This window comes from Emys orbicularis, chromosome 2, assembly GCF_028017835.1.
Source record: "Emys orbicularis isolate rEmyOrb1 chromosome 2, rEmyOrb1.hap1, whole genome shotgun sequence".
NCBI lineage: Eukaryota > Metazoa > Chordata > Testudines > Emydidae > Emys > Emys orbicularis.
The window spans coordinates 46,850,867-46,864,727 of NC_088684.1; the positions used below are offsets into that span (position 1 = coordinate 46,850,867).

The following is a 13,861-nucleotide window of genomic DNA, read 5'->3' on the forward strand; positions in this document are numbered from 1 at the left end:
AGAAGCAGGGGGGAGGGGGGCACCCTGACATTAGCCCCGTTCTTACCCACCCCCTGCACAGCAAGCAGGAGGCTCCCGGGAGCAGCTCCAAGGCAGAGAGCAGGTGCAGCACATGGCAGTTGGGGGAGGGACAGCTGAACTGCCTGCAATTGATAGCCTGCTGGGCGGCTGCCACACAGGGAACTTAGGGGAGCGGGGAGCTGATAGGGGGCTGCTGGTCCACCCTGGTTCCAAGCCCCCACCAGCTAGCTGCAACGGGCTGCTCTTCCTACAAGCAGTGGACAAAGCAGGTGGCTGCCAAACAACGTTATTATAAGGGACCATTGCACAACTTTAAATGAGCATGTTCCCTAATTGATCAGCAACATAACAATGTTAACAGGGACAACTTTAAGTGAGGAGTTACTGTACACAACTAGGTTTCTAAATTGTAGATTCCTTAGCCTTCAATAGAAAATACTATGGTTTGAATGCCTGTGCCTCAATGCTTCCCCCACTTCCCTTACGCAAAATTCCAGATCCTACATAATTATACTAACAAGCCTAAATGTTTGCAGGCTCAAGCCCCAAGATTATTAGTAGGCACAGACAGACTGAGCACTATCCGATCTATTTGTGCCTATTACTGAATTAATGCAACTCAAGAGTCACGTGGCTGAGGTAAAAGAATATGTATATCACCAATTATGCACGGTCTCTAAGTATAACTGATGAAGACTCTTTTCTGTATTCTGTTCAGGTTCTTATATCTTGTCCATCATTGTGATCTTTTGGGGGTTTGAGCTTCATTTTATTAATGTACATAAAGGCCTTTTTAATCCAAAACTACCATTATATACGCCACAGTACACTTAAGAGCAGACATTAATGAACTGAATAAGACAACATGTCTTCTACCACATTAGATTTGAGTTAAAGTGCCTGGTAATGGATTAAACTAAAACTGAACATCTATCCAAAGGGGGTACACATGAGTACTTAACTAGTTCTGAAAATTATTTAGAAACTTTCAATTTATTGTTTGCCCCAGCTATAATGAATAACATCGGGTAGTGTCTATAGTAGTTTATTTATCTAAATACTTGGGCTTGAGACTCTAGGTGTCACCTTAGAGACCAGAGGTGTGAAATTTAGAATGTGCCGATTTACAAACTTGAGTTTGCATCCTTGTCACTCCCATAAGCAGAGAATGATGGTTTAGCAAGAACATGTCTATACAGGCTCAGTCATTTTGTATGGTGACAATTTTAGACCATGGCTTTTAAAAAAGAAATATGAGTGGTTAGAGACATCCTAGTTGTAATGTTATGCATTGCCTTAGAAAAGAGCAGGAGCCAGTGCTTGGATTTAGTAAGGGAAGATGGGAGTGTCTGCCCCCATCTCCACCAGATAAGAGATCCCATCCAGTCTTCTTTAGTGGTATTGTGAGAAAAATTGTTTACAAGTTTTACAGTTACTTCTCAACAATATTTCCTTTTCAAATAGATTTTTTTTTTCAAAAGTACATTAGGTATTCACTATATTGACACTATCATAAGAGCACTTACATCAGCACTTTATTATTTTACTGTAAACCAGAATATTCTTGGAAAGTTACATAGCAGTGTAATAGAGAACAGATCTCTATAAAATCCCTATATTATGGTCCTTATGCACTTATGGAAGTGTAGGCATACGCTTGACAAAAACATTAGTGATTGTCGAATTAGCAGCTACGCTTAAAGGAATGCTGTTCTTTCTTTTATCCCAGTACCAAATTATGATGGATCTGGTTTAACTGTTAAGCCAATCTTTTTCTGCTTATAGAAATCCTCTTTCTTTATTGTAAAGACTGTTTTACTAAGGGCTAAATAAACGTTTATAAAAATGCCAGTATTACTATGGCAAAATAAATATAATCCTTGTTCAAAATACGCACACTTGCTTTGAGACCAAAGATCATCACAAGGAAAGCTTTCTGCTCTTACAACGTAACTTAGATTTATACTTTCACGATAAGTATATTTTGTGTGGTGAAATACTAAGAATAAAAACCAGCACTCAGGCAAGACATTCTCTTTCCAGAGAGTAAGTGTGCTCTTTCATTTGAGCAAGAGACCATAGGCAAGTCAATGTAAGTTAGTCTCATTTGCTGTCTATCTGGAAGAAATTCCAGTTGTGGGACAGAGCACTTAAAACAGCAGACCACATTTCTGTCTTTTGAAAAGGGTGAAGTAATGTAGTGTCAGCATCCTCTACCAGGCAATACAAGCGTAACTTGTATACGTAACAAAGAAGAGGCTACTAATGAATTTAGCTGTCAATGAGTTGCTTGTTAGAGTATGCCTGTAATTCCATATATGAACGTTTATATGACTGCATGTTTTAGGGGACACCATCCCCGCCCCCGCCTCTTTCAACAATTAGTTGATGTTTCTTCTTTTGTCTTGTAGCCAAACATCGTGCAATGCTCAGTGCACCTCCTTTTAAAAACCGTACAAAATTGTCTCCAACCAGCGGGCCTAATGCAAAAAGATTGGCTTCCTTAGTGCACTCGTAAGTATATGGATCAATCTCAATAGGATTACCCTTGCATGTGATTGGCTGGTTTGGGTTATGACCTATCCCCTGACCGTGGTCCTTTAGAAAGAACAAATTAGGGTGAGAACCTATCAGTACTAAGGCTACGGAGAACTTGAAGATTTTCTTCAATCCAGAGGCACTCTGTAGGACACATTTCATGTCTGGCTTGAAGGAAAGTACACGGTGTTCAGGAAAACTGGTGTAAGCAGAATGCAGATTAGAGTCCACAGCGTGTGACTGAGTACACATCATATGATAGACCTTATGGTATTCAGGATAAAGCTTTTTAGGCAGCTGTTTGAAAATTAAACTTGGATCAGTAACCCTTCTACGAAACACATGAATTACAGGGATGTTATTGTTGTAAGCACACAGTACTGCGTCAGCTGCTGAGAGTCCAGCACCCACGATTAAGACAGGGTCTACTTTCCCACGTAGTTTTCCTTTGCCGATGGCAGCTCCAAAGTCAGACATGGAATGAAACACAAAGGGAAATTCTTCTCCTTCAACCTGTAGTCGGCCAGGAGAATCAAAAGTTCCAGTCGCAAGAGCCACATTCTCAGCAAAGAGGCAGAAGGGCACCTGAGAGCCATCTGTTGTTCTCTGATAACCTCTGACTTCCCAGTTTCTCTTGATCAATGATGTCTGTACATCTTCCTTTTCCATTTGCAAATGCTGTGTTGAAATATCTTCACTCACTTGGCTTTCATCTTCGTCATCCTGTTCTCGGTAAAGTCTTGAAACAGATGTTACGTAAGCATTGTCTCTGAAGTTCTTCTGGAGGCCCATGACTTTAACATACTGTTTATAATAACAAGCTATTTCCTCTGGCATAACTCTGTCACTCTTTATACTTCTGAAACAAAAACAAAAGGCTTCCAGTTAACATTTATGCTCCAATGGATGGGTCGAACATCACATTTGAAATATTGAATGTACAGATTCAAATTTAAGCAGGGTTGATTCAGCCCTTCACTCTCAACATAACTACACTGAGTTCAATATGTTTTATTGTATGGAGTTTGAAGACAAGACTGTAAACTGCTCTTTTGATGTCTGAGAGACAAGTGGGTGAGGTAATATCTTTTATTAGACTCACTTCTGTTGGTGAGAGAGACAAGCTCTTGAGCTATACAGAGCTCTTCTTCATGTTTAGGAAAGGTACTGAGTGTCACAGCTAAATACAAAGGCTTCTCTACACTGGCACGCTAAATCAGTACTGCTGTGATCGATGCAGCGGCATCAATTTAGCAGGACTGGTGAAGACACAATAAGTCAATGGCAGAGCGCTCTCCCATTGCCTTCAGTAATCCACCTCCCCAAGAGGCAGAAGGTAAGTCAGCGGGAGAGCATCTCCCGCTAACATAGCACGGTGTAGACACCGCGTTAGCTCAACGTAAGCTACGTCATGCAGAGCGGTGATTTTTTTCTCACCCCTGAGGGACGTAACTTACATCGACTTAAGTGGCAATGCAGACCAGTCCCAAGTTTGAACAGATAGTTTAGCATAAGTTGTTAGCACATATTCTAAGGGACTATTCAATGTGAAGTGGTCTGTTAACACCCCTGTAGTCATAGGACAAAAAGGGGAATTAGTGGGTTACACATTGTTGTAAAAAGCCATAAATCCAATGTCTTTATTGAGACCTGATTTTTTAGCGTGTAGCAAAGTTATGAATTTAACCTCCCAGGGTCATCTTTTGAAAGTGTTGTACAGGTTTCCTTTGAGGATGCGGGCTGATAGGTCAAACAGAGTCATCAACTTGTGAAATGTGTTCACCCACAGGTGACAGGGTAGTTTTATCATTTTCCTGTGAGAGTTCATTCGAGAGTGTAGTGATTGTCTGGTTTCACCCATATGGTGGTTATTGAGGTATTTACTGCACTGGATGATGTACACCACCCGTGATATGCATGTGTAGGACCCATGGATCTTGAAAGGTGTGTTGTGGGGGGGGGTGTTGATCATTGTAGCTGTGGAAATAGTTCTTCCTCACCCACCTTCTCTTTCTAATATCCTGGGACCGACATGGCTACAACAACACTGCATACAACTTTTGATTTCTGGTATACAAAACAAGTCAAGTTTGAAGAAAATTAGTTCTTTAATTTTAAAGATGGACCGCAACTTGAAATTTTCATGGCTTTTTTTGAGTAATTCAAAATTAGTCATTAGATCATCTGAAACAAGAGGACAACAAACTCAGTTCATAACTTTTAACATCACTGAAATGATTTTCTTCCAACTTGGTATGTTTTGGAGGTCTCATTGAGACTTCAAGTCAAATGTGAAGGCTGTGCTATAAAACTATATAAATTCCAGTTTGTTATATGTTAAGACAATTTATAACAAGATTACATTTTAAAGCCTAAGTACCAGATGTCAGAGCTAGTTGAGCTTTCAACCTAAACTCTGACTTCTCAACTCTAACTGCATTAAGGGAAGTGTTTTGCATAAAATATATATTTTATAATATATTTTCTACACGTTTATTTAAATTGAGAGATTTTGATTTAACTAAGAACGTAATGGCTCAGGCCAAAAGCTGCATTTTTCTCTGTGCAGTGTTGAGCCCTCAGTCAGTGCAACATAATCCTGCACTTACTCCACTGGTAAAAGTTCTTAAAACTAGAGCACTACAAAAGTGTTAATTTTATCTCCTCAGAGTGTTGCATAAACACTAACCAATCCTTACAACACCTGCAGTAGGTAGGAAGGCAAGTATTAGCTCAATTTTATAAGGAAACGGACATTGTTACTCAGTGTGGGGCTATGTAAGTTAGTGGCAGAGCTGAGGTTAGAACTCAAGAACTGTGGACTCCCAGGCCTACACTTGCACATCAATCTGTCTCAAATTATTTGGTTTCTAGGACTAACTTCTCCCTCATCCAAGAAAAAGTCTTCAGGTATCTTTATGAAGGCTCTCTTAGGATCCATGTATATCGTTAATTACAAGAAGAAGAAAAAAACCCGAACACCTACATTAGTAGAACTTTAAGGTTGCAATCTCAAGCATACAAAAGTTAAAAATGCCAAAAATAAGGTTTCTCATGCAACCATAATTTGTCCCCTTCTGCATCTGCATGACAGAATCTTTAATTACATTATCTTATTTTTTCCACACAACCACTACCTCACTCAGTATACAGGATGAATGGTGCTCATTGAATGGCAACTGTTCAATATTTCTTTTTAATCCTCCTCATTCTATGTGTGAACCCAACCTTGCTGCTGTTTTTGTTTTAATAATTAGGACCCTACCAAATTCACAGTCCATTTTGGTCAATTTCACAGTCATAGGATTTTTAAAATAGTAAATTTCATGATTTCAGCTATTTAAATCTGAAATTTCACAGCGTTATAATTATAGGGGTCCAACTCAAAAAGGAGTTGTCGGGGGGATGGGGGAGGTCGCAAAGTTATTGTAGGCGGGGTTGTGGTACTGCTACCCTTACTTCTGCAGGCAGCGGCGCTGCCTTCAGAGCTGGGCAACTGAAGAGTGGCGGCTGCTGGCTGGGAGCCCTGAAGGCAAAGCTGCCGCCAGCAGCAACACAGAAGGAAGGATGGCCTGGTATGGTATTGCCACCCTTACTGCTGTGCTGCTGCTGGTGGGCCGCTGCCTTCAGAAGTGGGCGCCCGGCCATAGGCGCCAACTCCGGGGATGCTCCGGGGCTGGAGCGCCCACGGGGAAAGCTCTGCACCCACCGGCAGCCAAGTTCCCCCCTCCTCGCCTCCTTTCCCCCCCCACCCCGTGCCGCGTCCCTGCTCCTCACCCTCCCTCCCAGCACTTCCCATCGCCTAACAGCTGTTTTGCAACGCTTACAACTTTCCGGAGGGAGGGGGAGGAGCGGGGACGCGGCGCACTCAGTGGAAGAGGCAGAGAAGAAGCGGGGCAGGGGCGGGGACAAGGTGGAATGGGGGTGGAAAGGGGCGGGGACTTCGGAGAAGGGGTGGAATGGGGGTGGGGCAAGGGCGGTGCAGGGGCGGGGCCAGGGGTGGTTGGGGGGGGTCGAGCACCCACTGGGAAGAGGGGAAGTCAGCGCCTATGCACCCCGCCAACAGCCGCCACTCTCCAGCCACCCAGCAGTAAGGGTGGCAATGCCACGATCCCCCCTAAAATAACCTTGCAACCCTCCTGAAACTCCCTTTTGGGTCAGGACTCCCAATTTGAGAAACTCTGGTCTCCGCCGTGAAATTGGTATAGTATAAGGTAAAAGCATACGAAAGACCAGATTTCACGGGGGAAGATCAGATTTCATGATCCGTGATGCATTTTTCATGGCCATGAATTTGGTAGGGCCCTTATCTTACCTTATCTATCTTATAGTGTATTAAATTCAAGCTCCTTAGCCTCACCTATTAGCCCCCACTACAGTCTTCCCCCCACCTACATATCTGATCTAATTTCTCTTGGTATCCCCTACCATTCCCTCTTCTGCTTCTTATGCGCTTTTCAACTCTTACTCCTATGTTCAGTTCTTATTCCCACTCTTTTGTGCTCTTTCATGCTGCCTTTTATAAACATAAGTCTCCTTTTCCTCATCACTCTCTTCCTTCAAATCTTTCCTTAAAACCTCTTCAAACAGATTTATCATCATAATTAATAATTCTTACACCTTCTATCTAGGAGCCCAAGTCTGCAAACACAACTGTGCAGTATTTATTCCCATGAGTAATTCCATTGATTTCATGGTAGTAAACACTTTAACACAGTAGCACTTGTAGGACTTGTTTATAAGCATAGCATGAATTAAGTGTGCTAGAAAGTGCTCTTTAATTAAAAAACAAGGCTGTAGAAAATAAGATGATATTAAAGGTTCATTTTTTAAGATGGGGATTTTAATCAGCACAATGTAACTACTCCAAATACTATATGTATCACTTAAGCACTGGGATGATTGATGCTCCAGAAATGTCTACAAAATACAATCCATTTTTTAAATATATCATTTAGCTCATATTTTATAATGGGCACTAGTAACTAATATATTTGTTTTGAACAACCACTGTCAGATCCACTTTAAAATGGCCCTGAAATTCCATTACATAAACTTCTGAGACAAAGAGCGGTTTAAAAGAAAAAGACAAAAGTGACTAATTTCATTTTTGGCATAATAGCAGGAGAAAACAAGTGAATGACCACATGCATGTGTTAAAAACTTTCAGTCAGAGACCCTGAATAACAAGATTAAATACAAAGCAAGTTCACCAATTTGCTTTTTGTACACAAGTTTATAATCAAAAAAATTTTCAGGTGAAACTATAATGACCAGTTTCCACCTTGTTAAATAAGTGTACCATTGTCTAAGGCACTCAAGGAATGAGAAGTGCCACTGTAATAATTAAAACTATTATCTAGCAGTTCTCAAATTTAAAAAAAAAAAGTTCTATTTACAGCAGTCACGTTTTCTGCATCTATCACTTTAAGAAACTTAGTGTCTTTACCTGCGTTTACTAGCTGCCCAATCCTTAAACTTCAGTCCTGGTAACTCCATCCAGTCTCCAAAACTGATTGTCAACATAGAATCTTCCATAGTCTATGGGGGAGAGGGGGAAAAATCAAACTAAATGGATCAGGTAAATTTTAAAATTATTTTATATGAGTACATTTCTTCTAAATATTGCTAAAGTGGTTCCACTGCACTTATCCAGAAATAAAAAGGATGATGATGTATCAGCATGTGGACTGCAAATAAAACAAGATTTCATGTTATAATTAGGAAATAAAGTATGCAGTTTGATCATGGGGTGATGCATTTTGATAAATTTAATGGAGAAAAGCAGAAGAATTACAGATGAGGAAAGTACAACTGGAAAGGAAAATAAAAGCAAGATATTGCAAGCATGGAACTAAAAATAAGAAAAACAACAAGTGCTGGGAGGCCAATAAAATATGAAATACAAAGTCCTAAATCTTTAGCTAAATAGTGCCTGGTAGCAATCAAGAAAAGGACAGGTGGAAAACAAAAGGAGGGTGGTAGAGAGCACCATTACATTATATCTCATGTTCAAAACTTTAATGAATAAGACAATTAACAGGCTCAATACAGTGGATAAGGTCAGAAGTCCCACAGGTAAGGGGAAGTTTGGGTCCCTAAGAATGAAGGAAACAGGATTACAAACTGTAAACCTCATCCTGCTCCCATCAAAATCAACGGAAAAAACCACTCAATGATTTCAATGGGTGATCAGACTCTGTACAAGATGTACATATAGGGAAAAATATTACAGCAAAAAATCAACAGAAAATATATGGCCAAGTATAAAAAGGGATCCTATTACCTAAAAGGGTGGAGCATTAGATGTGTTGAACATGATAAGATACAGAAGAAACTATGGACTGAAATACAGAGGACTAGCAGAGAAGCCTCTGTTTCCCCTCCCACCATTTGTCTATTTTGAGTATTGAGGTTGTAAGCGCCTTGGGGTAGAGCTTGTCTTTTACTATGTGTTTGTACAATGCGTAGCACACTGGGGCACTCAATATCAGTTGGGGCTTCTAGATGTTATTGTAGAACAAATATTAAAAAATAAGAAACCTCTCAGATAAACAGGATGAGATAAAAATCAGTTTTAGATGGCAATCTTATAGAATGACATTGGAAGATAGACTCTCTTTTGAGTACTCGAGAGAGGTCAGATTCAGGGCATTACTCAGCTGGAAAAGTGTTTTACCCATATATTTTTATTTGTCCCATTGAAGAAAGTGCATTGCATGGCTCTAGGAAGCAAAATCATCTTTTTAGTGTCTAACCTGCACAATCTTAAATCAGGAAGTGTGAAAGGACTCAACGTGTTTTAGAACGGAGGAACAGTGGAGAAATATATGTACTGAATTTATGAGACAGATGTGGCTTGGCCATTATTATTGATAAATATATGGATACATTGAAACAACGGGGTAGAAACAGCCAGCTTTATAATGTTAGGAAGCGAGAAAGGTGTTGCAAAACTGTTTAAGGATGTCCCTGAAAAAACAAGCACCTTGTCTTCCCTTTCAACAGCACTGCTCTTCCTACACACACTATTGCCAAGGGTTACCCTTTTGAGACATCCCTTTTGTAAGGTAGTTTTCAACAGTTATTTCCACTTTATTTACAAAAATAAGATCATGAAAGTTGAAATTAATTCAAGTGGTGGTTAATGAAAGAGACAAGTGAGTCCACATTTAGGCATAATAATCTTTTGCACTTCTACAGTGCCCTCCATAAAAGGATGAGTGCTTTGAGAAACAGATCCCAAATCCCATATAATCAAAGAAGAAACAATGTAAGGCACTACCATCATTATTTTATAGAGTTTAGATGATCTAATGGTCCCTTCTGGCCTTAGTCTGACCCGTATACCACAGGTCATTAAATATTGAGCTCAATAACTTGGATTATGAGAAGCATTTCAGTCCTCAGGAGACTAAACTATTGTGTGCTACAGGCACAGAACAGGATAGACTGAGGCACCATCAATGCCCTAGGCCCCTGTAACAGCAGGCAATTGATTAGGTGAGATATGTACAGATGATCTCTGCAGGCAATCCACACTCCATGCTGCAGAACAAGATGGAAACCCATCCAAGATCCCTGCCAATCTGACCTGGGTAAAAATTCTTTTTCAACCTCAAATCTGGAGATTAGTTTGAGCATGTGAGCAAGACACACCAGCCAACCAGCCAAGAAAGAGGATTCTCTGTACCGCCTCAAAGCACTGGTTCACACCAGTTGATGTCCTGTCCCATCTTGAGCCAATCCCTGATGCTTAAGAGGGGGCAAACAAAAAAACTAGCCCCACCCCAAAAAAACCAACCCCAACCCAGAATATTTAATTTGGCTAATTGTTCACTGGGGGGAGGGGGGGGAAATTCCCTCCTGATTCCTGCAGATGAATGACTGAAGCCGGGGACTTGATTATACTCAGTCTTAATACAGAGCTGTAAATATTATGAGCACATTAAGGGCAATGCAGAGCTCCCGTTCTCCCTATGGCCCATGAAGGAAGAATGAAAAGGGGGATTCAGACTCCAATACCAGAAGGAACCACCACAACCATCCAGCCCAACCTCCTGCATACTTAGGAGATAGAATTTCTCCCAGAAGATGGATTAAAGCATATATTTTAGAAAGATATCTAATCTCATTTTAAAGACTTCAAGCAATCCTGAGTCCACCAGCTTCCCGGTAAGCTGTCCTGATAGTCAAACACTCTTACTGCCAGGAAAGTGCATCTTATTTCAACACTGAATTTGTCTAATTACAAATTCCAGCCATTATATCTCTGTTATGCCTTAGTCAGCGGGTTTGAAAAGCCTCCCACATTATTAGATACATTTTCTACACGTTAAGTACCTAGACAGAGTGAGATCAGATGAATAGTTTGAACACGTTTAACTTTATATCCTAAATCTTGCTTTCTAGTCTCTGGATTATTTTTGTGGCCCTTCTTTCAACTCTTTCCAGTATTTCCACATCCTTCTTGAAGGGTGGACATCAGAATTAACCAATGCTGTGCACAGAGGCAAGAACACTTCCCTTTTTCTACTTGATAACCCCCTTTTTATACGTCCAAAAAATCACATTAGCCCTTTTCACCAGAGCATTTAACTGAGATCTCATATTGAGGTGGTTATCTACAATGACCCTCCTAAATGCTTTTCCAAGTCACTGTTTTCCAAGACACCATCTCCCACCCTGTAGGCATAGCCTGCATTCTTTATTCCCAGATGTAGTACCTTGCATTTGACCATATTAAAATATATTTTATTGGATTGTGACCATTTAACCAGGCAATTCAGCTCACTCTGTAACAGTAACCTGTCCTTCTCATTATTTAGTACTCCACTAATCTGTGTGTCGTCTGCAAACCTAACTGCCAAAGATTTTAGATCATTGTTTAGATCACTGATAAAATATTAGATAGCTCTGAACCAAGAACAGTTCCCTGGAGAACCCTGTTAGAAACAGTCCATCACTGATGACTCCAATAACAACTACACGTTGAGATTTATCAGTGAACCAGTTTGTAATCCATCTAATGTGTGTCCTGTTAGTTTCATATCATGCATATTTTTAAATCAAAATGTCACGATATTAAATCAAATGCCTTGGAGAAATCGTATAATATACACCTCTACCCAGATATAACGCTGTCCTTGGGAGCCAAAAAATCTTACTGCGTTATAGGTGAAACCGCATTATATCGAACTTGCTTTGATCCGCCGGAGTGCGCAGCCCCGCCCCCCCCGGAGTGCTGCTTTACCACGTTATATCCGAATTCATGTTATATCGGGTCACGTTATATCGGGGTAGAGGTGTATCAACACATTTGCCTTTATCAACAGGTTTGTTTGGCAAGATCTACCTTCCATGAAACCATGCTGACTGGCATGAATTATATTTTTAACTTCAAATTCTCTGTTAACCATTTTAGCTGTGATCACAAGATCACCTGGGGTGGGGAGAGTACTGAGTTGATGGTTGGTGGTGTATACACATGCATAAACTTTGAAATTTTGCTTTGACACCAAAACACCATTGCATCCCTGAATTTAAACAATAGATTAATTAGTTAATGGGTTCTACAGTATCCTAAAAGAACATGAGGTGAGATATGGAAAAGAATCTTAATAAAAGAAAAGTTATCCAGCCATATTTATTAGCAGAATAATATAGCCAGCAGGCAAGTTCCCTGTTGAACTAAGTTGAGCATTTCTTGTTCCTCTTCTGTTAAAATTTGCTTCCTGGCACCGAATTCAGAATAAACAGAGTGTTGAAAGTCTGATAATGAACAGGTTACCACAATCAATGATAACAAAATATCGGCCCATCAATTTTATCTGCCCTGAGCAATTAGGCTGCTGCTAACAGTAGTTCCCAAACAAGTGGTTTATGCTTGTGGCTTATGAAGAGCTGGCTGACTCTCTTGCTTGTTACTAGCTGCTAAACTGCATTACAGAGATAGCAAAATATATATGTATTTCATATATATATATGAAATACATGTAAAAGTAATATTAATAAAATAAGCAATTGCTATAGCTCACATAAGAATGTTTGCAATTGCTAGCAGAAGAGGATGTGGGACGTATGACAGCACATGAGCAGGGAAGTGGTCAGCAAGACATTTATTCTATTAGTGATCTAGGTTATAAAAAGGTTTGGCGATCCCTTTAACAGATATGACAAACATAGGCATATGTTTGAGACTACTGCATCAAATTTATAAATGTTATCTATACCTCTGTGAGCCAGGGAATGCATGCTGGATGGCTGGGGAGGGTTACCAAGCTCCATCTAGGAGAGGGGTGGGCAAACTATGGCCCGTGAGCTGCGTCCGGCCCACCAGCTGTTTTAAACCGGCCGCCGAACTCCCACTGGGGAGCGGGGTCTGGGGCTTGCCCCGCTCCGGCGCTTCAGCCAGGGAGCAGGGTTGGGGGCCGCTCCGCGCAGCTCCTGGAAGCAGCAGCATGTCCCCTCTTCAGCTCCTATGCTCCTAGGGGCAGCCAGGGGGCCTCCGCTCAGCACGCTGCCCCCGCCCCAAGCACCACCCCCGCAGCTCCCATTGGCTGGGAATCAATGGGAGCTGCAGGGGCAGCGCCTGCGGACAGGACAGCACGCAGCAGAGCTGCCTGGCCACGCCTCTGTGTAGGAGTCAGTGGGGAGACATGCCACTGCTTCCGGGAGCCGCCTGAGATAAGCCCCACCCAGAGCCTGCACCCCTGAGCCCCCCCCGCACCCCAACCCCCTGCCCCAGCCCTGATCCCCCTCCCGCCCTCCGAACCCCTCAGTCCCAGCCCAGAGCACCCTCCTGGACCCCAAAACCCTCATCCCCAGTCCCACCCCAGAGCCTGCACCCGCAGCTGGAGCCTTCACCCCCCCATGCCCCATCCTCTGCCTCAGCCCGGAACCCCCTCCCGCACCCTGCAGTCCTCATTTCTGGCCCTATCCCAGAGCCCGCACCCCCAACCAGAGCCCATACCTCCTCCCAAACCTGGAGCCCCCTCCCATGCTCCCAACCCCTTGGCTCCCCACCCCCAGTCCGGAGCACCCTCCTGCACCCCAAACCCCTCATCCCTGGCCCCACCCCAGAGCCCGCACCCCCAGCTGGAACCTTCACCCCCTCTCACATTCCAACCCACTGCCTGGAGCCCCCTCCCACACCCTGAACTCTTCATTCCTGGCCCCGGAGCCCACTCCCCCAGCCAGAGCCCTCCCCCCCCTCCCCCAATTTCGTGAGCATTCATGGCCCGCCATACAATTTCCATACCCAGATGTGGCCCTCGGGCCAAAAAGTTTGCCCACCCCGATC

At 42.3% G+C, this 13,861-nt stretch overlaps 1 protein-coding gene across 2 annotated transcripts in view; it reads right to left on the reverse strand.

Annotated features, from left to right (window-relative positions):
* Positions 1-2,364: 2,364 nt before the first annotated feature.
* The window catches only part of OSGIN2 (oxidative stress induced growth inhibitor family member 2), a 29,921-nt gene continuing 18,424 nt past the window's right edge, over positions 2,365-13,861 (reverse strand). For both annotated transcript variants that reach the window (XM_065399806.1, XM_065399805.1), the window contains exons 5-6: positions 8,009-8,100; positions 2,365-3,418 (exon numbers count right to left, since the gene is read on the reverse strand). In XM_065399806.1, the coding sequence (XP_065255878.1) occupies positions 2,365-3,418; positions 8,009-8,100 (1,146 nt within the window). The remainder of the gene's footprint in view (positions 3,419-8,008; positions 8,101-13,861) is intronic.